This window comes from Cynocephalus volans, chromosome 1 (genome assembly GCF_027409185.1).
Source record: "Cynocephalus volans isolate mCynVol1 chromosome 1, mCynVol1.pri, whole genome shotgun sequence".
NCBI lineage: Eukaryota > Metazoa > Chordata > Mammalia > Dermoptera > Cynocephalidae > Cynocephalus > Cynocephalus volans.
The window spans coordinates 104,727,207-104,755,061 of record NC_084460.1 but is presented as its reverse complement, the minus strand read 5'-3'; the positions used below and the strand labels follow the sequence as shown (position 1 = coordinate 104,755,061).

At 34.4% G+C, this 27,855-nt stretch overlaps 2 protein-coding genes across 4 annotated transcripts in view; one reads left to right on the top strand and one right to left on the bottom strand.

The window, feature by feature from the left end:
* CCDC39 (coiled-coil domain 39 molecular ruler complex subunit) overlaps window positions 1-13,354 on the top strand; it is a 37,346-nt gene extending 23,992 nt beyond the window's left edge. The window contains exons 13-20 of the mRNA XM_063096248.1: window positions 450-658; window positions 6,159-6,282; window positions 9,817-9,976; window positions 10,399-10,505; window positions 11,248-11,388; window positions 11,534-11,710; window positions 11,851-11,936; window positions 13,210-13,354. Of these exons, the coding sequence (XP_062952318.1) occupies window positions 450-658; window positions 6,159-6,282; window positions 9,817-9,976; window positions 10,399-10,505; window positions 11,248-11,388; window positions 11,534-11,710; window positions 11,851-11,936; window positions 13,210-13,354 (1,149 nt within the window). The remainder of the gene's footprint in view (window positions 1-449; window positions 659-6,158; window positions 6,283-9,816; window positions 9,977-10,398; window positions 10,506-11,247; window positions 11,389-11,533; window positions 11,711-11,850; window positions 11,937-13,209) is intronic.
* TTC14 (tetratricopeptide repeat domain 14) lies at window positions 464-26,464 on the bottom strand. Of its 3 annotated transcripts, XM_063096276.1 has the most exons (13): window positions 26,169-26,464; window positions 25,575-25,699; window positions 25,134-25,333; window positions 23,846-23,930; window positions 23,557-23,686; window positions 23,093-23,248; window positions 22,605-22,676; window positions 22,093-22,212; window positions 21,866-21,988; window positions 20,045-20,162; window positions 18,966-19,075; window positions 17,666-18,039; window positions 464-536 (listed from the first exon to the last, which is right to left on the bottom strand). In XM_063096276.1, the coding sequence occupies exons 1-13, from the start codon at window positions 26,327-26,329 to the stop codon at window positions 487-489; spliced, it is 1,824 nt and encodes a 607-aa protein (XP_062952346.1). In that variant the 5' UTR covers window positions 26,330-26,464; the 3' UTR covers window positions 464-486. The 3 variants fall into 3 exon arrangements, with proteins under 3 accessions (XP_062952346.1, XP_062952334.1, XP_062952356.1); XM_063096264.1 differs by lacking the exon at window positions 464-536 and having other exon boundaries at window positions 16,940-18,039; XM_063096286.1 differs by lacking the exon at window positions 464-536 and having other exon boundaries at window positions 16,940-18,039; window positions 25,575-25,694; window positions 26,169-26,285.
* Window positions 26,465-27,855: the final 1,391 nt, after the last annotated feature.

Sequence of the window (27,855 nt, the reverse complement as noted above, 5' to 3'; positions counted from 1 at the left end):
TTCTGGGCTTTTTGTTCTGACAGGTGATCTATTTGTATACTCCTATGCCAGTTCTCTACTCATGACCGAATTGTTTTAAAATAAAAATTTATTTTGACATTATTTTGTGAGACTTAGAATATAAAGATGTTCATTCATAGGACTTTATATGTTTTCTAGATATTGTAAGTTTCAATTTTTAGGAATAACTTTGTCCTTTTGTTTTTTAGTAAAGCTTGAGTTTAAAACTGAGTTATAAAAAAATTATTTGGAATAAGCATAAACCCTTTTAAGAAAAGAAAAGAGTCATGACTGAGCAATCTAAATTTAATCCTGTTTAATATTTTAGTCAATGATCAAATTAGAAAAAGGTGTATTTTGAAGTCTGACTTCTACAGCAAGAAAAAAATATTTTGGTTTTTGTATAAAAATCATTATTTCACTATTTGACAATTTCATTATGTTGATAGGATTTGATGATAGAGGACAATCTTTTAAAACTTCAAGTTAAGCGTACTCGAGAAATGCTTCACAATAAGGCAGAAGAAGTTCTTTCCCTGGAAAAAAGAAAACAGCAGATATACACAGCTATGGAAGAGCGAACTGAAGAAATTAAGGTTCATAAAACAATGCTTGCATCACAAATAAGATATGTTGACCAAGAACGGCAAAACATAAGGTAATCACTAAAGTTTTAAAACAAGGCTAAAAAATTTTGGAAAAAAAATGTAAGGAGAACTGGCTGCTCCCTTTACCACCCAGGATGTCTATCTTTTTTCTTATTCATTTGAAAAGCCTTTTGATATAAGATACAGGGCATATTCTAGCTATAAATCTAGGCTCTTTCCTCTCTTTCCTTTAGGTTCTCTCTTTTACATTAAGATCATTAATCCACTTGGAATTGATTTTTGAGTATGGTTTGTGGTAAGGGTTCAATAACATGTTTTCCTTATAGCTACCCAGCAGCTGCATTTATTGAAGCAATTTTCCCATAGAGGTTTTGAATATGTTTTATAAGATTATTCCTGGCTACATGTTATTTTTTTTTATGTTACCGTCAATGTTATCTCCTTTTAAAACATTTCAATTTTGGTTTGTTGCTGGTATATAGAAATAGTTAATTTCCACATATTACATATTCTGCAACCTTGCTTAAACTCTAAGAATTGATCTGTAGATTATAATTTTCTAGATATTTCATTCATATCATATTCAAATAATAATAGTTTTGGTTTTTTCTTCCCAGTCTTTATAACTTTTTTGTTCTTTCTTTATTATACTCGCTAGGACCTCCATTCAATACTGAACAGCAGTGGTGATAACAGGTACCCTAGTCTTGTGCCTGATATCAAAGGGAAAGCTTTCATTATTTTATCATTAAGTATAAGGTTTACTGTAGGTTTTTTTGTTTGTTTTGTTTTGTTGTTTTGTTTTTTTTGAGATATCCTTTACTATATTAAGGGAGCTCATATCTATTTTAGTTCTTTGCTAAGAGGTTGTTTTAATTTAATCTGGAATGGATGCATATATTTTATAATATGCTTTTTCTGCATTCATTGACGTGATGTCATTCTTTCAATCTGTTAATGTAATTAAATATATCGATCCACTTTTCAAAGCTAAACCAACCTTACATTCATGGAATAAACCCAACTTGTCTGTCACATATTATCTTTTGTTTATATCTGGTTTGTGTTTGGTAATATTTTTATACAATTTTTGCCTCTCTGTTTATGTGTACAAATTACCCACAAATTCTACTTGTTCTAGTGTCCTTGATAGGTTATCAGGTTATTAAGATTATGACTATCTTCATAAAATGATTTGTGTGTTTCTTGTTTTTCTATGCTCTGGATAAGTTGGTAAAAGAGTAAAATTATATTTTTCTTAAATTTTCAAAGACCTCATTGGTAAAGTCATTATGGGCCTGGAGTTTACTATGGAGGAAGATTTTTAACTATTGGTTCAATTTATTCATTGGTTAAAGGACAATGCAAATGTTGTATTTCTTTTTGACTCAGTTTTGGTAAATTAATATTTCCCTAGGAAAAATTTTCCATTTAATCCAAATTTTCAAAGTTATTGTCATAAAGTTGTTTATAATATTATTTTCTAACTTATTAGCTGTAGCATTTGTAGAGATGACCCCTTACTGTTAATTAGTTATTTGCACCCTCTTTTTTTGGGGGGGTGAGATAAATCTTACCATAAATTAATCAGCTTGATCAGTTTTTGAAAAGAATTAACTCTTATAGATCTTTTCTATTGTGCATTTGTTTATTATTTCATTAGGTTTTTTGTTTTTGTTTTTGGCAGCTGGCCAGTACAGGGATTGAACCCTGGACCTTGGTGTTATCAGTCTTTTATTAGTTTTTGATTTCACATTTAGTATCTTTTACTTCTTTTTTGTGTTTTTTTAATGTTCTTTTTCCTAAATTCTTGAGAATAGATGCTTAGCTTATTAATTTTCAGCTTTGAAGGCTAAAACAAAAAACCGTTTAAGTATTATTTTAGCTGCATCCCACAAAATTTGATATTGCCTTATTATGTATCTTTTTTGCCTTTCCTGTCTTTCATAGTTTTAATTGAAGCTTTATTCTTAAAAAAACAACTTTATCAAGCTATAATTGAGATTAAACAAATTGCACTGTTTGAAATATACAATTTGATGTTTTGATACATGTACATCCTTGAGAAACCATCAAGTCCCTCTAGTCTCTAGACTAGAGGGACTACCCTCTAGTCCCTCTCCATGTTTCCGTCTCCAGACAACTACTGATCTGCTTTTTATCCATATAGTTTAGGTTGCATTTTTAAGAGTTTTGTATAAATGGAATCTAATGGTAGGTACTCTTTTATTTTTTTTTTTTCTGGCTTCTTTCATTCAGCATAATTATTTTGAGATTCATCCATCTTGGGTACATCAGTAATGATTTCCTTTTTATCAGGGATTGGCACACTTTTCCTGTAAGGGCTAGATAGTAAATATTATAGTTCTTTTAGGCCATATGGTTGTTTCAGTAACTCAGCTCTGCCACTGTAGAGTGAAACAGCCATAGACAATATGTCAGTAAAGAGCATGGTTGTGTTCCAGTAAAACTTTATGGATACCAAATTTGAATTTTATATAATTTTCATTTTTCATGAAATATATATTTTTTATAACCATTTAAAAACATAAAAGCCATTCTTTGCTTGTGGGCTGTACAAAAACAGGTGGCAGGCAGGATGGTTTGCTGACATATGCTTCCTTTTCTCTTGGTAAATACCTAGGAGTAGAATTCCTGGATCACATGATAGGTATATATTTAACTTTGCAAGAAACATTAAGATATTGCCATGTATTCACTCTTTCTGTCTTTCCTGCCTTTTATTGGTTTTACTGAATTTTGTTTTCCCTTTTGTCCTCTTTAATTGTTTGAAAGGTATATATTATAATTTTAATTATTTTGTTGGTTATCTTTAAATTAAAAGAAACTGTATTCTTTCAATTTCTCTATGAATATTGAAGATTAATTAATTTCTATTAATTTCCCCTTCCTAAAAAAGATAAGACTTTGAGGACTTTCTACTTCTACTTTTCCTCTTCCCATCTTTCATGTAATATTGAAATCACTGATTATAGTTTCATGTTGTTGTTGTTTTTAATATTATGTCTCTACTTTTTAAAGAACTCCTTATAACTTGCACTAAGCTGCATAGCCAATTGTCAGCAATAATTTCAACCTACCTATATGTTTTACTTCTTTTTAAATATTCTTTTGTATACTCGTCATCCTATTTTTTTGGATTCCCACTTAATTTCTTTTGAATATGATTTTGAATTTTTTTCTCAGAATTGGTGTTTTCTGAAATTTTTCAGTCCATGCATGTTTAAAATATATTTATTCTCCCCTATGTATGAATTACAGTAGAACATTGTAAACCATTGTTTCATGTTCTTTTAGAATATAGTGTTGTTTGTGAGAGGTCTGATTCCATGCTAATTCACCTGACTTTGTAGGGAAGCTTTGCAACAATCTGTTTATCCTCGGTGTTTCATAATTTCCCTGTGTGTGTCTGGGTGTTTTGTGGTTTTTAAATTTTTCTTACTTGACCCTTTGTGAGCCCTTTCAGTTATTTCGCTTAAATCTTTTTTCAGGTAGGAGAATATTTTTCTATTACTTCTCAATTTTTTTTCTCACTGCCACACTCTCTGTGCTCCCCATTTGTTCCTCATTTTTAGTGGATGTTGGCCCTCCTAGATCTGTCCTCCAGATTTCTTCACATTTCTCTCATTTTCCATTTTCTGCTCCTTTTGTTCTACTGTCCCTGTCATCCTCATTCTCTCTCTCCTTGTTCTCTTCCCGTCTGCCTAACCTCCCCTCCCATCTCTCCATATTACTAATCGAATCTTTATTCTTCATGCTATCACATTGAAAAGCACTTATTTGCAACATCGGTTCTTTAATTGGCCATTTCTTTTCACAGCAGTCTCTCGTTTTAATGGGTATTTTTGGAGTTAATATCCTCTCATCTTTTAGAGGATACTAATTAGAATACTTGGAAAGTTCTCTTCTATTCTGCGCACTATCTCTGTTTCTCCTAAGGTCTGTTCTTTCTTTCTTCATTTTGTTCTTTTTATTTTAAGTGTTAGCTTTCCATAAATGTCTGATGGTCCCTGGATTTCTGTTAATATTTGTTAGTAAATTCTTAATTAATAATTGATAGATATTGGCATAGGTGGCTGCTAAGAGTTTCCTCTGGAATTAAGTAGAAGAGTTTCCTCTGGAATTAAGTAGAAGAGTTTCCTCTGGAATTAAGTAGATCCCTTTCTCCCACAAATCTCTCCCCTCCATGGGATTGCTGATTGTAAGTTCTGGGCTAGTTTGTCCCTTAAGGAGAATAGATAGCTGTTAGCTGGGTTAGGACTTTGATGGTTAGAAAACATTAGGAGGTGTTTATTTTGAATTATGAAGACTTTATTTCATTCCTAGCTGGAATTTCTTTTCTTTTTTATTTACTTCCACTGTTGTGGAAGCCTGGAATTACTTCATTTTCTTTTTTACTTCTCTGTCCAGCTCTAATGTGGATGCTAGAAACTCCGGTAATTTGGGGGTATTATTGGAGCAGAAATCATTCCTGCCAGCATCTTTATATATTTTGAGGGGTTGAAGGGAGTGGCCTAGATGTTCTGTAGATAATTCTTTTATTAACTATGCATTGATAATAGCCTCACAGATCACTCTTGCTTTTTAAAATTTCTTATTACTGAGTTTCGATTTTCTCCTGACTTCTTTAGTGGAAAATGGCTCTTCTGTAGTCATTTTCCATGTGTGTATCAATTTTTAAAATTAATCTTATACCATCTGTTTTGTAAAATAAAAAACATAACTTCTAACACTAAATATATTTTACCATCAGTTCTCTTTAGGGATAGGAAAACTGGTAGGTTGAAGATTTCTTTCCATCGTGGATGGATGGCTTACTCTCATGAGGTTGTAGCAGGCAAATGAACCACCTTCCATATTGCCATGCATATATTAGCATTAAAAGTATTATTATAAAATAAATTAAAAAAAGAGATTATAAAATATAAATTTACTGAAATAGAAGGAAAAAGAAACCAACAGATTTAAGAATCTGAATCTGAATGTTGGGAGATAATTCTCCGTGAGTTTCTCATTTTCTGCTTGCCTTGTAAGGAGAGGCACTTGACTGCTTTGTTCTGGACTATCTTTTAAAAGATGTTCAAATAGAAAACAGACTCAGAAGCTAGAAGTAGTATCTTCCTCTGGAGCAAAATTTAGGCATGTTTGCTTATTTTCCATTACAAATATTTGGATTACCTAAGTTTGAGATTCCTCAGCTGTGACACAAACCTACTGTGCATGTAGCATCCACTTGAGTCCCTCCTTGCCCCCATGGGACTTGGGTAGCAAAGGGGACCAGTGCAAACAGGAGGAGCTCAAGCTGTTTGCTGTGCCATGAATAATAAAGTCCTTTGTCTCTGATGGAGGAATCTTGTGTCTTCTGCCAAGATGACACAAGATGCATTTAAACTGATTGAGGATACATTTAAATTGATTGAGTTCAGTAGTAACACAAATCCAAATGTCTTCAATAAGAACACGTTATAGTCCTTTAAAAAAGGTATATTGTTTTTGAGTGTTTAACTTTCCTTTTTCTTTTCATATTAGTGCTGAATTTCATGAGCGACTAAGTAAAATTGATAAGCTGAAGAATAGATATGAAATTCTCACTGTTGTTATGCTACCTCCTGAAGGAGAAGAGGAGAAAACACAGGCCTATTATGTAATAAAGGTAATCTTAATTGATTTACAGTTGGAGTATGAAGTATCCTTCCTCTGTTAACTCTTTCATAGTAATCCTCTGGTTGCTCTGTTTCCCAAAACCTACTGCTAACTTGCTTCAAAACTCTCCCTCTTTTGCGTTCAGTTCGGTTCATTCTACTTGACCATTCTTTGAGACTTGTTTTTTGCTATCATTTGTGTCATGTCATTTCCCCTCATTAAGATACACAATACCATTCTGTGTGCCTTCAACATGCATGTGACAACCTGTTCAAAACCTCAGGCTCAAAGTTTTAATTCATTATAGCCACCCACTCCCATGCCACATCCTGGACGTTATCCCCTGGTGCTATACCACCTCTGAATCTTGAATTCCAGTTTACCATTGCAGGCCTGGTATGGCAGCTATCTAGAGAGGAAGAGGGCTGCTTCCCTATCCTTATGTTATATGGGAGACAGACAGATCAGGTGCATCTACTTTCTTTCTGATGTCTGAGAATTCTGTCATCTCATGGTTATCTTTACCCTAGTAACCCATAAGAGGAAACTCAGAAGTGATCAGGAATTGGTCACTTTCTGAGTGCTGCTCTATTTATCTTTCCCATGTAGAAAATACCCCAAATAAGTATGATTTTCTTTACAGAAAGGTCTGGGAAATTACTCAAAACACTCTTTTCCCTGTACTATACATGGATAGGGGTGGGAAGATCTCCCAGTTCACGTCTTCAGAGGATGGCCCTTGTGGATGCTCTTTCCCTAACTTCTATCTACTTAATCTCCTAAGTTTTCTCCTGTAGCCCTTCTTCAACTCTGCCGCTAACACATACACTAAGTTGAATGCCTACCATTTTGCTTCTGGACATTCTAACCTATAAGAAATCAGTCCCAGCTCACAAAGCTTTCTTGTAACTTGTTAGTCTATATCTCAGGCTTCTGACCAATACAATGGGACTTTCCTCCTTCCCGGTTTTAAATGTTCCCAAAGGGTGAAGGGTAGGCTCTAGTTTGTTAGGTGTTGGGAAGCAGGTAGATACTGCAATTTCAACTAAGTTTCTCTACCATGAAGGGCTGTGATGTGTTACTTAAAAGTACTGGTGTTAAAAAGTGCCTTTTTCCACTTTTATCATGGTTTTACCACTGACTAGGTAGGTAACCTTGAATAAGTTATTTAACCAAGTGGGGCATCAAGTTTCCTGACCTGCAAAATGAGGATGCTAGTACTGTCTTTTGTTGAGAGAAGTAAATGAGAAAATATGTTAATTACTTAGAACAGTGCCACCACAAAATGAGCCCTCAGTAAATGTCAGCTATCATTATTGTTATTGCTGTGATGGTGCTGATTAACCTACTTCTTAGGAAAGCAGACAAGTTTTATGTGAGGAAAGAGTATTCCTTCTGTTTACAGTGGTGGTAGTTTCTTAGGGCTGCTGTAACAAAGTATCCGTTATCTGAAATGTTTGGGACCAGAAGTGTTTTGGATTTTGGGGTTTTTCAGATTTTAGAATATTTGCAGAATACATACTGGTTGAACATCCCTAATCCAAAATCTGAAATGCTCCAATGAGCATTTCCTTTGAGCGTAACATCAATGCTCAAAGCATTTCAGGTTTTGAAGCTTTTCAGAGTAGGGATGTTCAACCTGTACCACAACTATATGGTTTAAATAACAGAAATTTACTGTCATACTTTTGGAGTCTAGCAGTCCAAGATGAAGATGTTGGCAGGTTTGGTTCCCTCTGAGGGCTGAGAGAGAATCTGTTCTATACCTCTTTTCTAGCTTCTGGTGGTTTGCTGGCAGTGTTTGGCATTCCTTGGCTTGAGATGCATCTCTCCAAAATCTGCCCCTCATGTGGTGTCCTTCCTTTGCCTCTTCACATAGTTTTCCCTCTGTGCATGTCTGTGTCCAAATTTCCCATTTTTATAAGCATACCACCAGTCATATTGGATTAGGGCCCACTCTAATGACCTCATCTTAACTTGACTGTATTTGCAAAACCTCTATTTCCAAATAAAGTCATTCTGAGGTACTGGGAATTGGGACTTCAACATCTTTTTTTCAGGGACTCAGTTTAACCCATAGCTCCCCGTTTTTGGTTCTGCAGTAGCCTTTGGTCTATAGGGCACATGGTTTTGTTCTTCCTTTTATTAATCCTAGTATTATAGCATCTGACTCTTAAGAGCCAGACTGAAAAACAGTGACCAGTGAAGAACTGGCATTTTTCAAATCTCATTTCCAACTTACTCTTAGTCTTTATGAGGAGACAGTCCAGTTCTGACCACAATTTAATAAAATTGTCCAATTAAGTTACTTGAAAATGCTTTAAAATGCTGGTCAGAAAATTATCAAAATTTCTTCCAAATACCAGCTTTTCCAATTCAAAATAAAAGGTATACATTTTATCATCTCTGATTTAGAAGCAAATGGAATTAGAATTTTAGAACTTCAAACTATACATGGAATTAGACTGGGAATTTGTATAGGATGAACAAATTCAACACCTTCATTTGGAAAATGAAGAAACCGAGCTCAGAGAAAGGAAGTGAATTATTTAATGTCACTCAACTCACTGGTAGTCAATCCACAGATAAAATGTTTTGATTCATTCCAGTTCTTTCTCCCATTACACTATTATATTTTAAATGTTTGTTCATTCTAGACTCAACTTAAAGGAATTAGATATAATTTATCTAATAGCTTTTAATCTGTTTTTTGTTATAACTTTTTAAAATTGACAAATAGTGAAAATGTTAAACATTACTAGTAAAACTTATCTTTCTCATTCTGGTTTAAAAATTCCTATCTAGTGATTAAATGAATTAAAAGGTACAACTATTAGTTGATTTTGACTAAAAATGGGTTTTCTGGTACTTTTTAATATAAATGCATGCCATCTCTGTTAACTTAACTTGAGTTCTTTGGAATTTTCTGGGTGTAACTCTAGAGAGCTTAGCCCAGTAACAGTGTTACCTTGGTAAAAAGTCACTGAGTATGTCCATTCATGGAGGAAATTTTGGTCTTTAGCAATTTATCGACTTCATCTTTTCTAGCACTATGATCTTTCTCATATTTAAAAAAAAATATTTTTAAAATTGTGGTAAATATACACATGAAAATATTATTTTCCTGGATATACTTTGTTCACTTTTTTTACTCCTAAGATTTGAAATGAGAATGTTTTCCTGAACCTCTTTTAGGCCAGAAACATTCTTCTGATTAAATACCTAGTTTTAAACCTCCCTGTAGTTAACCAGTAAAAGTTATACCCGATTAACTTTTTTTGGCATTTTTGCTGGAGAGTTTTATATAAGCTTTGGTAAGTCACATTTCCATCACAGTTTTCCATCTTTTGTGCCATATTTTGAAGGCCTGAGGATTTGGTCTTCCACTCTAAATCAAGTGCAGGAAGTAAATGCTTGGTGCCATGTTTAGGCCCCAAGGTAAACTGATATTATTGTGAGTTAACTATTTTCTGCTCCAAAGACAGACTCCCCCCACCCCATGATAATACCTTTATTTGATATAGTTCTGTTCTGTACTTTATAGGCTGCTCAAGAAAAAGAAGAACTTCAAAGGGAAGGTGACAGTTTGGATGCTAAAATCAACAAAGCTGAAAAAGAAATCTATGCTCTAGAAAATACCTTGCAAGTGCTGAACAGCTGCAACTACAATTACAAACAATCTTTTAAAAAAGTGACTCCATCTAGTATGTAGGAATTATTAAATGTTTTTTATAAATATATACAATGAAAGCTGTATAGTTATTTAATTTAAAAAGAGGAACTCTCTGAGAAATGGAAAACAAAAATGCACCATATTTGATTGGGTCAGAAAAACTAATCACATTCCATCCCTTCTTGTAAGTGGTCTGCTAAGATGTTATTTACATTATTAGTTTTACTGTTCTATGGCATATCATTTCTCTAGGGAATTAATTTCAATTCTGAAAATTGCAGCTTAATGCTGACTATGTTAACAAGAAATGCCGATACTATTTTTGCACAAGTAGATATGAATAATTTAAACTTTCATAACAAAACATGATAGAAGTTTAATATATGTAGTAATTTAAGATTGCTTTTTATGTAGTATGTTGAAAATCTAAACTAAAAATTCTCTAAATTATAGGTGATGAGTATGAGCTAAAAATTCAACTAGAAGAACAAAAAAGAGCTATTGATGAAAAATACAGATATAAACAAAGACAAATCAGAGAACTTCAAGAAGATATCCAGGTAAATTCTACAGTCTCCTTAGTAATAAACCCTCAAAAAAAGTTAATTATCATTATTACTACAACTATTCTCCTAATCTTGCACAAAGAAGACAGTTACTTAGAGCTTCTTTTAGGGAAGTAGACAGTAAGAGGTAATAGTTTCATTTAAAGGAAAAAAAACAAGTGATCAAAGTATTAAGGAAATTAGTTAAAATCCCAGTGCTAGGCCCTGACAATTACTTGTTGTTAGCTGATAGATCATAGCTAGCTAATTATGATCTATCCACTAACCCTTAGTTAATAAACTCTTATTTATTTCCTTAATGATCACGTTAAGACTTCTCCTTAAAAAACGTTTGAAAAGTAAAAATAATGTAGTAGAAAGTAGTAACTAAATCAAATCACTGAAAGACAAAAGAATGTGCTTGGTAAGTAGGTCCTATATAAAAATTGTTTTTTACTAATAAAGCTGAAGGAAACACATGCTATGAATTATGAATCTTTGAAAATTACACGATTTCAATAGCCATTGTTTACATTATTTTTCCCAAGTACCACAAAAATACTATCCAGTGGAATTGTATATAAAACTTCATCCAAAAGACCCTCATACTTATTAGACAATGCAATGAATGTATATTAAACACAAAAATAAGTGAATTAAAAATAAATGCTTTGACAAATGGCAAGTATATAAAAATACTTGCCATTTTGGGTTTTGATTCTAACCAAAAAGTATGTTAACACTTTATTTTCTGCAGAGCATGGAAAATACTTTAGAAGTTATGGAACATTTAGCAAATAATGTCAAAGAAAAATTATCAGAGAAGCAGGCTTATTCATTTCAATTAAGTAAAGAAACGGAGGAGCAGAAGCCAAAATTAGAAAGAGTAACTAAACAGGTATTGATACCTTTTAAAAACTGACCTGTCATCTTTTCCTTTTTTTAAGTACCAAATGGTAAACCCAAATCCTCCTTCATCCATTAAAAAATATTAAGTTCTAGAAAATATGTTTATTTAATAATCGACTATTATTTACCAACAGTGTGCAAAAGTCACAAAAGAAATCCGTCTTTTGAAAGACACAGAAGAGGAAACACTAGAAGAACAAGACATCAAACTTCGTGAAGTGAAACAGTTTCACAAAATCATTGATGAAATGCTGGTTGATGTCACAGAAAATGCTGAGATCCATATTATCCTTCAAACATACTTTCAACAAGTAATACTGTACTTTCTATTAAGTATATGTCTTAAACACTTAATGAAAATAAAAAAATTTATGGCGTTCATAAGTGAAATCTAATTTTTTTTTTCTAAAATGCAAGTAATACTAATGATTGTTATTGAATATTCCTCCAGAATGGGTTAGAACTACCTACAGCTGGTACTAAAGGCAGTCGTCGGAGTTCTAGATCGCCTTCACAGACTTCACTGTTATCAGCAAGGTAAGTGCAAGGTTAACAAAATAATCTCCTTAACTCTCAAAGCTGCTATCCTAAGTGAACCCAGCCACTTTCACATCCCCACAGCTATTGGACTGGCCACTAGCTAGCTGGCACGGCTAGCTCTCCTTATCCTCAGCTACCTGTCAGCATCACATATATCAGATGTACAAACAGCCATCAGTGCAAGACTTTCCTTCTGATTCCTGCTGGTGTCATCGTTTCTATTATGGCACAAGTGCTTTGTGATTACCAGCTCTTTCAGTAGAATAAAGCAGTGTAAAATTTGGGGGTTACATCTAGCATTCGGAGGTGAGCCCCAAGTTGGGTGAAAATTTATAAATCACAAAAGGGCAACTTAGGTGTGTAGACAGATGGAGTATTTTTATTATTCAAACTACATTGTAAAATTTTATGTAATCAGGATTTGATTTATGATGCTTTATTTTGCTAAAAAGGAAACTATTTTTCCCTTCGTTTATTATTATCCTGAATTGTCATCAAGGAGGCTTGATAATCAACACTCTGTGCTTTCCTGACAAAATAATATGATGATCCTGATTTTTGAATTCCCAATCTTCTATATTCAGCACCTACTTACTACTTTTCCTTAGTACGTGCAGAGATTTCACAAAGAAAAAGGGAGGTCCTGAGTGTTTCATTTTTTATATATTAAAAGCCATTTTTACTTTACAAATGTATTTTAAAACTTACTATTTCAGAATTAGATGCCTAATTGTGCTTTCTTTTCTGGCAGCTGGCCAGTATGGGGATCTGAACCCTTGACCTTGGTGTTGTAACACCACACTCTAACCAACTCAGTAACTGGCAGCCCTGTGGCTAGTTGTTTTTCAAGTGACCCCACCCCTTTATCCCTGTCAATACACATCTCACTTTCCTCTTCACCTTAAGTTACAAAAAATATCATTTTAATTACACTTGCCAGCTGAAATTATCTTGCAAAACTTTAATGCTTAATGATTCCAGCTTTTAGAAATTGATTATAATTGAAAACATTTTTCTCCTACAGGAACATGTTTATTAAGCTATTTTTCTACTGGTTTGGAACTCTATGTTCATCTTTTCCTTTTTTAAATTAGTTTTTTTATATCTACTAATGGCCATACTTTTAAAACTTATTACTAACAGTTAGTAATGCCTACTTTTTGATCTCTTTAATTACTTATGGAATTATGGCGTCTCTTGCCAATGACAGGGTCTATACTAAAATATAAATTCTGCATTAAATTTACAATAATTCTGGTTTTTCTTCCAGGTCATCTAGGAGCACCACAAGTACTTCTGCTTCTCAGACTTCGATTAAAGTGTTAGAGCTCAATTTCCCAGACTCCTTTTCTAGGCCAAGTAGTGCTAGTAGTAGCTCTAGTAATAATAGTAAAAGCAAAAAGAGCAACAAATAAGCATCTTAATCTCTTTTGAACAAGTTGTAAACACAAAAACAAAAACCTCATACTTTAGTAAATCCCATTTTATGCGTTTGGGTGCCATACAATGATCATATAGAGAGGCTTACTGAAGTAGTATTAGAAACATGAATGACCAGACAAGTTTTATCCAGTGGGAAATGCAAAAGTAAAGTAATTTTCTTAGTTTTCCTACTTCTTTCTTCTTACAGAAGGAAAACAATAGCAGATTCTTAACAAGGCTACATGTTATACAAGCATAGGGAAAATGGTGTTTCCCCGTAATTTTGATGTTTGCAGTGTTAGTTTCCTTCGTTGTTTCATGAAACTACACTCACATGTAATGTAACAGAATCTTTCAGGAAGAAATTTCTAAGATTCATCATACTGTTAAGAGCTAATAACAGTATGAAAATTCTTATTTACTCCAGAAGATCCCAAAAGTAGGTTTTCTTTATTCAAAGAAACATTTCCCAGACTTTTGAGGATAAAAATCTGTTAAAGGCAACTTCTCTTTTAGTATAATTTTTAACAAATGACATCACCCCAAAGAAAGCAATAGGTGAAATGTTGTGTATCAATAAAAAACGCAGCTTAAATGTCTAAGAAGTAGAGCAAAATCTAAAAATTTCTAAGAATTATCCCACTCTGACCTTGAAAGAAATCAAAACACATTAGAGATTCTGCTCTCAAGATACAGCCAACCAAGCGTAAAGAATAAGAATATATTTTTGAAGTTTTCTTAATTTAGTAAACAATCTGAAGAAAGCTAGATATAATTTGATTTGCAATAGGAATTCCATTATAAGTGGAGGTTTATTACCACATGTGGCCAATACTTTGGAATTGAGGGTAGAATATTGTTATAAAACTGGATTTCAAATAAATATATTAGAATCCATGCATGTAAATGAGCGTCTCCTTCAAACCTTGGGAAAAAGTTCTTATTATAATTGCCATTGTTTTAGAACTGTCATTTGCAGTTTCTTCTGAAAAGCAGTAGTGGTAGTAACTGTTTCTCCTGATTATTTTTTGTTTTAGAAATAGCCAGGAAAAGTCCTAGCAAAGTCCAATGAATAAGATGGGTAAAAAAACGATGCTACAATTTTTGACTAACATTGCTTCACGCATGAGATTTATTTTACATCTTAAAAAAACCAATTAAAGTCACTTTGTTCACCAGTTCTTATTCCAGTCCTATATTAGTTTATAAATTACTTGAGACTGAAAATATTAAGCACTATATTCTGTCAAGGCAAGAGTATGTCTTAGCAGTTCTATGACCTTGGGCAATTACCTCTCTATGCTTTTTTTCATTTGTAATATACAGTAACAGTTATCTACATCACAAGATTGAGTAACGATAATATATAAACAAAATGCACAAGGCTTGACACACAGTAATTGCACCATAAGTTCTACCTATCATTGAATTATGCCCCAGGGGCCGACCCTGTGGCACCCTCGGGAGAGTGCGGCGCTGGGAGCGCAGTGACGCTCCCTCAGCAGGTTCGGATCCTTTATAGGGATGGCCGGTGCGCTCACTGGCTGAGTGTGGTGCGGGCGACACCAAGCCAAGGGTTGCGATCCCCTTACCGGTCACAAAAAAAGGCAATAAATAAATAAATAAATAAATAAATAATAATTATGCCCCAGAGCCTAGCAGTTTTTGTGGAATGGTTAGGTTCTTAGGACAGCATACAAGTCTGCATTTAACTGTTAAATAACAGTTCTAACTTTAGTGTAATATCCCAAAGATAGGAGATCAACACCTCTGTTTCCAAGTCTAGAGAGTTTTCTTAACCTCCAAAAGTCATGCTTCATTTACTTATGGAAACCAAGATACAGCTTGCCTGGGTATGTATAAACTAGACATACTGATGTTGAAAAAACTGAAGATGTCACTAGGGATACTTAACAATGTAAATCCTCAATAATTTTTGCTGTGATGGGCTTCCTGAACACATCCTTAGGAACTGGTTTGTGTACTCTGCTTAAGTTTAGTACATCCCAGGAAAGAGGCCCTGGGAAAGATACAATTTCTAAATTCAGGCAGCATGCAGGGTAAAGTACTGTCCTAACAAATAAAATGGTGTGCATAAAACTGTAAGCTGTACTAGAGTTTCCAGAAGGTCAAGGGCTATGTCAAAAGGTAGTTTTCACTCTTTAAGAGCACTACTGTGTATGATTATGTGGGGATACTGGAGCATTAAAACACAGAATGGAGGACTTTTTAAAGATGAGTTTCTTGGTGCAAAGACCAATGCTTCAGTGACTGGCCTATTTCTATTGCTGTTGCCTGTTGCTCTTGACTAGGGTTTCTTTTCCCTGTTCCACTGCAAAACAAATTTCAGATTTTCCACTGGGGTCTCATCACTGGAGTTTGAAGGACACAAATAGTACACACCTAGTACTTAACATTTTGGTGTTTTACTGTTGGCAAGAACTGCAAGACAGAACAGGGAATACAAGTCTCTTTTTCCTTTATCATTTTTTCTCTTAGACCTTTGTAGATGGATACCCACTTACCCAAACACCTATACCCATCATGAGTGACAGTATTAGAAGCCAACTGTCATCTAGTTTCTAGAATCTTGAATTGGAAAGATTCTAAAAATGTCATAAACCCAACACCTGTGACTCCTATCTGTATCCCCCAAACAGTATATTATCCTGTTTTCAGTAATCCTGGGAGGATCTTAACAATCAAAGTCTCTTCCTTCTTCAGCTCTCGCTGCGGAATTTATTCTGAGTAAAACCAGGCTGTAATTGCTCTAGTAATTTACTGAGACCCCGAGAAAGGAGGCACCAGGGAAGCATCAGGGAAAGGAGGAGTTAAGGAAGTACAAATGCAGCCCAGCCCCAGGCTATTTCGAAACACTCCTAGTGCCTTCCTGACTGAACATCTGCAATACTAGCAGTCTCCTAATTTTCTTTCCCTTAAGAAAAACGATTTATAGCATGCTTCTCTGCCACTGCTGTTTTTGCTAAAAGGATTCTTTTCTATTCTGATTTACTCTTGCCTGGAATATAGTCTCTAAGCATCTTGCCAGTATTTAAAGTTAAAAAGTTTCTTATGGATATGATGCTAGCAATAAAAAAAATAATAGAGAAATAAGCAAAATGGCCTCCTATTCAACTTTCATGGTTTATTCCTAAATTACTTATTAAGCTGGGTAGAAGCCAATGCTGTTCACAAATCATTTTAATTAAATCAGGCTTCAGAGGCAAATTAAGACCATCTGTCTACAATTTTAAAACTGTGCAAAAAATTTAATATTTAAACAAATGATGGATATAAAATAGTACTCAAGAAACATTTGAACAAATAATCTCTTTCAAAAGCTGAGAACTTTTAACAACAGAGGATGAAATAATTCTTGATGAAACCATGTTCAATGAAGAAATTTAATTTTCTCTCAAACAGGATCAGGTGGACCCAGGAATTCTCATACACCATAATACAACAAACAAATGATGCTTTCAGAGAGTTATCTTTAGATGAAAAAATTAAATTGTCAGAGTAAAAAATATACTGTACATAAACATATACATGAAAAGCCTAAAAAAGTCAAGCTGTGACAAAAGGACCTACAATTCAAACAAAATTTGAGAAAAGCTAAAAAGCATTTGCTTTCTATAATCTCTACAAGTAATTTTAGGAGCAGAGATTTCTGTATTGGATGGACTGTTATGACTGAAACACCTCAAAACTTTTATTAACAGTGTTTAGTGTAATGGTGCTGATTTCCTTGGCATATTATTTTTTTGGCTTACTTCCTTTTTCTTTCTCAAATTCAGCTATTTGATTAAATATATTGAGTAAATTTTGAGGTAAATTTTTTTTAACTCTGCTTTCTGATTGTTCTTTGCTATTTAGTCCATCTTCTTCTGGAACCTCTTTTTTGATATCCTCCCCATAATTGTCCTCTCTTTCATATTCTCGATTTGTGTTTAATCGGTATCTTTGCTCATGCTCATGTCTACTGAAATCACGTGATTCAGAGTAAGTACATTTTTTGTATTTTTCAATTGATTTCCAAGAGTAGTCTGAGCTTGCTGGTGAAGTGGAATACCTCACAGAACCTGGCTCCCACCTTCTATAGTGCTCTTTTCTTTCCTCTGTATCCTTTTCAAATCTCCTATAACCATAAATTTTTATTTTGTCCTCTGAATTCCTACAGAAGGAATCTGAGGAATTTCTTCTACTGGAAAAATGTCTTTCTGATTTATATGGCTTTTCTGTTTTGCTACTACCAGCCTGGGTTTTATTGCTATTATAAAAATCTCTTGGATCTTCAGACCTACCTCCAAAATCATCCGTTATTTCAACTGAAGATGAAGAGAGAGGGCATCTATCTTTCTCTTTTACCTGTGTCTTTTGATACTGTAACCTATCCTGCTTTTCCAGTAGTTTTTCCACTTCTTGTTTTTGGTTAAGAAAAGATGCTGAAGTGTTAGTTGGAACTGGGTAGCACTCATCTCTCCTACTCTGGTCTATCTGATTTGAGGACGCCCTAGATGAATGCTTTTTGGAACTGCGAGAAGACTCTGAACGGTTCCTCTTATGTTTCTTGTGCCTTTTGTGACCAGAAGAAGAGGATGAAGAAGAAGAAAATGATTCATCAGCAGAAGAAACACTTGAAGAGGAAGAAGCTGATTTTCTTCTTTTCTTCTTTAGCCTAAAAAATGTAGTTAACTCATCAGATACGTTAAGTACAAAATGTTACTAAACTGTCCATAAAGATTTTGGTCCAATTTTGTCTCCTTTAAAGATTTCATCAAAGCTGTGGCTCAGATAAATGACGTATGAGGGTACTTCAAAAAGTTCATGGAAAAATTTGTATTATCTTTTTATTCAATTTTTCACAAACTTTTTGAAGTACCCTCATAATAATAATCTCAGTTACTACAATATCTAATTTTACCATCAAGCATAACTTTTGGGAAAAAATACTTGTGGAGACAGGTGTCACTCTAAGCAAATCCATCATTTCTAAAGGACACAGTGACATTTCCAACACTACCTCAAAAACTTAAGACTACCTAAACACATAAAGGAGAGAACTGAAGTTTTATATCTGGCTACTTTTAGTTCACGGTTTCTCTACCTCAGCACTATGGACACTGGGCCAAATCTTTGTTGGGGATAAGGGTGGGAGCTGTCCTGTGCAATGTAGTATGTTTAACAGCATCCTTGACCTCTACTCAACAAGATGCCAGTAGACCACACCAGTTATGACAACCAAAAATATCTCTAGACATTGCCAAATGTTTCCTGGGGAAATAAAACCACCCCTAGTTTTGAACCACTGTTCTAGTTCTAAAACATTTCTCTGTAAAATACAGGTAATTAAAATAATTTACTCTATATTTTAGTTCTAAGGTTAATTTTTTTTTTCTTTTTTCAGAATCCTAGCCTTAGATTCCACTTTGCTTAATCTCTTTTTATAGAAAAATGTGTGGAACACATACTTGCTAAGAATTCTTAAGAGTCATTGATTATCACTTGAAATTTTTATTTTTTACTTACTTTATCTCCATATGGCCCTTTTGGTTCAACTCAATAGTTGCCCTAAGTTAAGAAGTACCGAATATTATAGTTTACCTTTTCTCCTCTTTTAAGAGCTTACGCAATTTTTCTGCACTTGTTTCTATTTTCTTTGTTTTCTGCTTTTCTTCTTTTTCAGCTTGTTTTTCTCTTAATTCCAAAGATTTCTTTTAGAACCCAGATATCGGAAAAAACCACACATTAAAAAGAGCAGAATATATAAAACCCATTAAAAACAGAATATATAAAACCCAATATTCAAAAGACCACCCCCAACCAGAAACCCAATTCAGTATAACCAAATCACCAGATAGCCACCATTAAACAAGTATTTTTTTAACATTAAAAAATTAATCATACAGATGTTTGGCATTAATCATTGGAATGGCCAGAACAGTATTGAGGACCATATTGCAGTTGGTATCCCATGAAAAAAGGGGAAGCCATTGCAGTGGTACCCATGACCCAGAGTGCAAGAAAGGTAAAAAATAAAATATATAAAAAAATTATTTTAAAAAATTGAAAAATTTAAGCAGGACACAAATTTTATAAATAAAATTCAAATAAAGACATTCCATTAAGGTGAATTGAGGGGAAATCACCATGTTCAAATACAAACCATTTTAAAAATAGCACAGCCCAGTTGGATGCATGATTACATAAGAAATCATTTTCCAGTTTGTGGATGGGGATGAGCAGCACCAGATGTCACAGACACAGCAGCAATGGTCCAATTCAGAAGAAAATGCATGAGAAAACATCATCATCAGTATTACAGGAAAAGACAGTTTAAAATATGTCTAAAAAAGGTATTTAAATTAGCTCAGTTATAGTAACAACACTGATAGTTTTACAACCACCAGATAAGCTCACTACTAAGGACAGTTCTTAAAACCAAATACTAAATTTAAACAAGAGAATTTTCTCATAGGGCTATTTTCACTTTTGAGTACAAACAAATAGGAAAGAATAGGTAGTATGAAACAGTGTCAAACCCAATTAGGAAAAGCTATATCTAAAAAGAAATTGTTCATAATGCCCCACTTAAGTAATTTAGAATAGTTTTCCCTAGGAGAAAATTTAGTTGGTATTCATTTTAAATATCACTGAATTTCTAAGAGGAAATAAAGAATCACCTGCATATATTTATGAAGTTTCTGCAAAGCATCCTCTGCATCTTTAAAAGTTTCATCCAAAGCCAAAGCTTTCTTATAATAACTCTCAGCATTTAAAAACTTGTCTTCTTCTTCTAACCTAAATTTGAAAGAAAGATTTAGCTTTTTTGTAAAAACAACAAAAGTACCCAAACATGCATAAAGGTCAGAGATTTATATGAGAGAATTTATTAGGGAAAAGTCACATTTAGCAAGTTATTTTCCAAATGAAAAATACCTAAATCATGTGCTTTTTTAAACCATTTATTTGGTAAAGAGACCACATAAAACAAGCAGAGATATATTAGTAGTAACTAAAGTCATACTATACATCCAGTATTGGCACATTTTTATGGTAATACATGAAAACACATGAGTCCACAAATTTAGTATTATCTTGAGCTTCAGCACAGAATTACATATGATAGCTTTTCCTAATAGTTTATGAAAAATTTTCCTTTCTACAAAAAATTTTTCTTAGAAAATTCATTGTTAAAGTTCTTTGGTAATACCAACACACGCAAGTATATCACAACCAGCCTGTAGATAGGGTAATCATTAGATGAAGCTCACAAGTCTGCTGTAAAAAATAAGAATTAGAAAGTTTGGATATAGAGCAGTAAAAGGATTTTGCAAAATACTTTTGGTTCTTAGAAGGAAAAAGTACTGTAAAACAAACACAATGGCATCACTTTTTTATCAGCAGAGTGGACACAGGAGTAAGAGATGAATCAAGATGAACAATATTTCTGGTTTGAATAACTGGATGGTGTTGCCATTCACTCAGCTAAAAGACACTAATACATGGATAATAAAGACAAGCACATCTAAGTAGGTACCACTATCTACTTAGTGAGAAAGTAAAAAGCTACTCCAATCACTAATTAGAACTTCATATGAGTTATAAACAAATACTACAAAAGCTCACTAACTTGGAGTTTATAATCATTCAAACTGGAATGGGCATCCAAACAGGAATAGTTACACAAATTCATGAAACAGAAAAGAGACAAATATACTTAAAAAATTAACAGCAAAAAGGTACTATTAATGAGAAACTGGCTTTTAATTATTAAGACAGGATGTTACCAAATTATATTTAAAGTACTGTATTTCTTCAAATACTTTATAAATTAGTATCAAATCACCAAATATTTGATACAGCTACTATGCCAGGAAGTATGCCAGCATCTCAGGATAGTAACACATAGGTTAGGTTTGTTACTTAAAAATTTGCTCTTCCATTTAATTTGAATTTGTGGATTTTACTGGACAAAGTGGAGCAATAGCTGAATATAAGAGCAAAATTTTATTCTCAATTAACTACAGAACACTCAATTCATATTACTAATGTAATATGTGTGAAGGATAATAAAATGAATTTGATATTAAATTCCTCATTATTAAAACAAAATCTAATGTATGTCCAGGAAAAAAATACCTAATCTCTTGTACTTTTCCATTTATATTTCTATGTAATGAAAACATATTCAGAACAATGATCTTGAGACACTAAAATATATCCAATCACAAAGATTGGAGTAACAAGGAATGAAAAAGGGACTAGAAGATTTAAAAAAGAGGACCAAATTTAAAAATATGTTCAACCAAAACTGCAGTGAAGAGTGTTTCAAACTAAGTGAGTTAAAGATGCTACAAGGGTACTTCAAAAAGTCTGTGGAAAAATAAAATTAAAAGATAATACAAATCTTTCCACAAACATTTTGAAGTACATTTGTATTTTCTTAATGTTAAGTTCAAGATTTTATAGTAGTTGGTCAACTATCAAAATCCGACACTTACTGTCCTCCTCTTTCTACAAGTGTCTGGCAGAGGTATTTTCTTGCATTCCTGTGAGTTGGACAGTTTTCTAATGCAAGCTCAAAATCTTCTATTGCTTTGTTCAGACTTCCTTTTGTTGCATATCTGGGAACATGAAACAAAATTAGAAGAATTTATCTTGTGAGCTATTCATAAATCTTGTTCACATTTACCTTGTAAACATTCCTTGAAATCCACAAATCACTTACAGTGCTCCACGAGCTACCAAAGCTTCCACATTTTGTTTGTCTATTTCCAGAGCTTTATTGTATTCATTCATAGCATCCACATGGCGTCCAACCTTAAAGTAATCAACTCCAATCTTGACACTAAAAGAGACATTTATAAAGCACCACAAACATTCCACAAAATATCTAAATAAAATGTTAGTGTAAATTAATTTTAAAAGTAAATGTAATCAAATTTGACAAATATTTGGCTTTCAAAATCTCTCATACCTAAGAAGCATTCTGCCTTTGGATATTTTCATAATAAATATTTATAAAACTCAGATATCGGTACCAATTCCTTTTGAAACACACTTAAGTCTGTTAAGTGTACAACATAAGACCACTTACACTTATTTTAAAAAAACTAATGTCAGAAAGGCATCTTTTAAAATTACTTATAAACAAATTTTGGTCTTAATGATATACGAATGCTTGCCTTACTCTAACTTTTTAGACTAGATAATACAATTGTTGAAAGACAGTTTTCATACCATTTTAAAGCCCAAGATGCAGATTGTTTCTTCCTTAAAGCAGAAGCAAAATCATCTTCAGAGAAATTTTTGCTATTAAAGAAAAGTCAAACTGTAAATACTTGTTAAATAATTATACTTCACTCTGCCTGACAGGAACACAACACTGAAAGAGTGAATCCCAAGAAATCAGTATTCCATTTACATAGCAAAATCCTTGAACTGTCAAAAATAATTATTGTTAAACAGTATTTTCCTTTAGCATATATACAAAATTCTTATAAAAAAAGTTTCTGCATTCTCTATACTTGGTCACATAGTACACATCTAATCACTGAGAACACTGAGAAGAGAGTACAGTCTAGGAGATGGGATCACCTGGTTCATTCAACCATTGGGATATTCCTGCCACTAGGCCTAAGATGGTCAATTATGTCCTTCAGCTATGCAGCTTCTGGGCTTAGCACCATTCCTTTACCATCTAAGAGAATAATACTGATTTACTATACCTTTGTAGGCCTCTCATTAAAGATGGTGGATTAGATTCATCTATTCCTAGTTTTTCTAAAAGGAATTCAACTACTCCTGGATTAACAAATCCCAAGGAACTCTGCATGATATTTTCATAGGACTCCAAAGAATTGCTATTGAGTTCAACACTCCTCCTTAAAAAAAGAAAAACACACACATATACAAAAATGTAAGAGTAATATAATTAGCACATCCCATTTCTAATAAACATCATCACATGAGATTTAAATGCTAACACCATTTTTGTACATGAAGGGGTGGCAATATTATATGGTTCCTTTTGCGAAGTTTGAAGTAATTTAAGGGTTATAAAAATAAAACGAAGACATCTTGTAATAGAAATTAAAACTCCACTCTGTTTTCAGAAGCTTGACAAAATTTGCTGTTTTTTAATCCAAGAAACATTTGTAACAAACTGTTGTTGAAATAATATGAATACTACCTGTAGTACAAAGGAAGTTCTTCAGAGCTAATTACACCTAATTTAATACCAGATAGGTGTGGTGGAAGAGATGTGCTATACAGAGATACTGCAAGCTTTTCATGGTATCTGTCAATATCCTTGATTCCAGCTTTAAAAAAAAAAGAAAAAGAACTAAGCTGATTAATAAGAAAATATAAACTAACATAAAAAATATAAAACTTCCCAAACACTACTCTTATAGACTAAATTTTATAAAAACAATAATTCAACAACTGTTATTTTTTATTAGTATGATGAAACTGATCACCTCGAATGATGTCACCAGTTTGGTAATATGATAAAGGATCCCCGTGGTTACTGTGAGAAGGCACATCTCTTAGTGGACAAAGAGCCTGCAATGAGAGAGAGCATTTTTTTTTTTTTTTTTTGTACCGGTAAGGGTATCACAACCCTCGGCACAGTGTGGTCTGCCCCACGCTCAGCCATTGAGCGCACCGGCCATCCCTATATAGGATCCGAACCCGTGGCCTCGAGAGAGAGAGCATTTTAAAACACCAAATATTCATTTTTTGGTGAGAACAGTGTCTTCTTTTAGCTTTTCAGTATGAACAGCAAATAGTTGACATGAACATTAAAAAACCACCACCACCATAAAGTTTAAAATAAGTATTTAAGTTACAAGTAATTTGTGTCCAAACAATAGCAAAACATATTTTCTGGTTCAATTCAAAAACTAAAATCTCATGAAACTTTCTATTAGCTTTAGGAACCGAATAAAATATGGATTATGAAACAAGAAGATATTTTGCATTTGTCACAAAAAACCACTAAAATTTGTTCAGAAAGTATAGGGATTCCAATGAAAATAAAATGTGATTATCCCAAAGTTTTTATGTCTTTATCTATTCTAATATCTTCTGCTTTTCCTCCTTTTCAACTGCCTGGATAGGCAGGAAATTTCAAATCTTTTAAAGCAACACATTATCTCAAATTTAGGACTACTCATTTTGGGTAAAATATCTTATAATGTACAAATCACATACATATAATTATTGTAAATATATAAATATCAGGAATTTTTCTCTGAATTATCCACATGCACATATCTAATGTCAAATACTAAGAATAATTAAGAATATGTGCTGGCCGGGTTAGCTCCTTTGGCGGCCTTGTAACACCAAGGTCAAGGATTCAGATCCTTGTACTCTCTAGCTACCCAACAAAACAAAACAAAAACAACAAAAAAGCAACAAAAAACCCAGAATATGTATGTTCAATTAGAAGAAGTAAGTGCAGACTACTAATCAACCTCACCATGTCTATGGATACCTTTTTGAGCATTTAAAAAAGGGCAGTCCCTACTAGAGTTAAAAAAAAAAAACCCAAAGCCAGAAATAGAGGAAGAAATGGTGTAAAGTTACTCTTTAAAAATTTTTTTAAAAGAAAAGCTACTTTGCTTTTTTTCAATTAATACTTATTTATTTCAGCAAGTATACTTAAGTATACTTTAAGTGTAACTGGATGCAAAGACATAATTCTTATATTGAGATGACTGTATCAGAAACAGAAGCAATCCAAACTGAAAAGTAACTTACTGTGATTTCTAAGTGGGATATATCTCTCATGATGCCACTTCCTAAGCAGATCAAGACCATGAAAAAACCAAATTCCCTAATGGAACTAATTCTTCCAATCACTATATCACCACGCTCAATATCTCTGAAAAACAGCTCTCTCCGGTCCATACTAGGTATTTCCATGAATTGTTCTAAAGGTGGCATAACTGCATAATGATCTGGAAAAAAATAAAAAAATAAAAAAAATAACAGAATCGCTAACAATTGTTTTGAGTTCGTTTCATCTGAATACGTTAATCAGCAATCTTAAAAAGATTTTAAGACGAATGTTCTGGCAGGTTAGCTCGGTTGGCTAGAAAGGAGTGTTACAACACCAAGGTCAAGGGTTCGGATCCTCGTACAAGCCAGTCACCAATAAATAAAAAAATTTTTTAAAAAAGATTTTAAGACTAAATTCACCTTCATTGTCTTCATTAACTCCAAAAGGTGCGGGTGCATCTGATTTCCAGGAAAGCGCAAAAAGAAGATCTGCTTTTTTGGAGATAAAGTTTTGTATTTCCATGTTGTCAACTCTCCTTTCTTTTCTTAAAAAGAAACAAAATTGATAAAAATTGGTTTATCTACAAAACCTTTTACGAGCAAGCTTCTGCTTATGGCTTTCATCGCCCAATCAGCTTCACCCTAAACTCCTCCGAGAAAAAGTTTCAACCAGGCATTCCCTCATTTGCCAACCCGGAGATGGAGGGCGATTAAACTTAAAAAGTGATGCCTCCAACGCCAGATACGAAAGCCCCAGGGCTTTTAGTTAGAGTCCATGCCTCTGCTAGGCAGTGCCAGAGGAAAAGTTCGCCCACTGCCCGCACTGCACACCACCAGGAGCGCAGACCCTCCCCGCAGACCCTCCTCCACTCAAACTCTCCGCCCCAGCGCGACAGTCCTCACATGCTCACGGCCGCGGCTCCGTTGTTCCTGGACGCAGCCGCTAGGCTGCGGTAGTGGAACCTCGAGATGCGTTCCCTCCCCAGTCTCGAAGCAGCGCAGCAGTCTCTTTACCTGCCCTGTAACTGCTGCTGGGGCAAAGGGCCCCGGGCAGGCTCGGCCACCGACCCCAGCAGGCTCCGGAAGTGCGGGTTGTCCTGCTGTTCGCTCCGGAGCAGGGAGAGCAAAGACGGCCCGTGGCAATTCAGCGACTGCCGCAAAAGGTCCCGGTCCATGGCCAGAGACTGCTGGGCCTTATGGCCAGTGTGCTGCTAGCCCCCTGTTCCGTGCCCACTACTCGAGCCCGGAGGTCCGGAAGGCTGAGGAAGCAGGTTGGAAGCCGCCGGAACCACACAGCACAGTGACTTACGTGGTCTCCTCCCGGAAGTGTTTGCGCACCGCCCCCAGCGGCGGCGAGGTGGCGATCGGCCCGAGTCTCGCGAAACCCAGCGATACTACGGAAGCCTAAATGAAAAGGCTATGCATTTCTTGGGGTGAGGGCTGACCAGGGTTTCGAGGAAGTGGTGTGTGTGAGGAGCTTGCTTTTGAAAATTTACGTGGTGTCGAAATAGTCCGAGCTGTAGTCTAGGGTCAATAAAAACTCATTTGCATATTTACTGAGGCGCTTTTAAGTGCCGGTGCCAGGATGAGAACCCCAAATGCGTCGCACAAGGTACTTCCCTCTGTCCTCACTGGATAGATCAACACCTACTTCTCGGGCATGACCACATTAAAACGGCTGCGCTGGGAAGGCTTCCTGGTAGACTAAAATGCACGAGAAAGGAAGGACACTAACATTTGTTAAGCAGCTGGAGTTGTGTTCTCCATCCACAACACTCCATTCACTGTTAGTGATTTTAGAGTTACAGACTAGAATGGCTTTAATGTCTAGACATATGCTTATGCAATTCTAGTTTTAGAATGCCTTGTTTCTTTCTATACTTTAGTTTTTCTCAGTGGTTCCTCAAAATTTAGTGTCTGTAAGACTTACTGGGTAGTGTTCTGTACACAAACGTAAAACATACTGAATTTATGGGTGGTTCAAGTGATTTTGAAAGATCATTTCGACTTAGGATTTTTTTCCCCTTCTTATTTATTGACTGGAAGACCTAACCACTGTGTCTCATTGTACTCTCATTTTAGAGAATAAGGAAATTGCTCAATGTCACCCAACTAGTAAGAAGCTAGCTTTAGGATTCCAGCTGAGGTCTTAATAGATCTTCACAGCCAGAGTTGCTCGACAGATTATTTTATTACATAGAAGGTCTAACTAACCCTAATTTTTAGATAATGTGGCTTTGTTTTATTCTAATATGATAAAATCTGTACCATTTAATTATATGTAGTTCAGCATAGTCTTCTAGAACAGAAATAAATTTAACAGTTAGTTTTACCCCTCTCCAGCCATGTATCTTTGGGAAGATCAATTTGCCCTTCATTGTCTCACCACCCGTGTAGGAGACCCCACCTGGGACATAATGGATGCCTCCACACTATTTTGTGGGTAATCCACTTAGATAGGTAAACAGTTTACTCAGACTTGAGAAAATGGAATAAAGAAGAAAGCAAGTTTAAGGACCTAATTGTTTGGGGAACTGAGGAACCTAGTGTCTGAGAACAATATACCAAAGAGTGGTACTTAGCCTGGGAATGTCACCTTGTGAGGCCATTCTTGAGTAGCACGTGCTTTCATTACTATGGGATCTGTATATTCTTCCTAATTTCAGTTCTAGAGTAACCCCCAATCAACCACCCTATATCT

Bases quoted from the DNA above. Each gene is read 5' to 3' on its own strand.
- TTC14 (XM_063096264.1), bottom strand. From the start codon at position 26,329: ATGGACCGGGACCTTTTGCGGCAGTCGCTGAATTGCCACGGGCCGTCT. The intron at 25,700-26,168 runs GTAAAGAGACTG...TTTCTTTTTAAG, and splicing joins CAGCAGCAGTTACAGGGCAG to AAAAGAAAGGAGAGTTGACA. The intron at 19,076-20,044 runs GTGATTCTTTAT...GGGTTCTAAAAG, and splicing joins AACTTCATAAATATATGCAG to AAATCTTTGGAATTAAGAGA.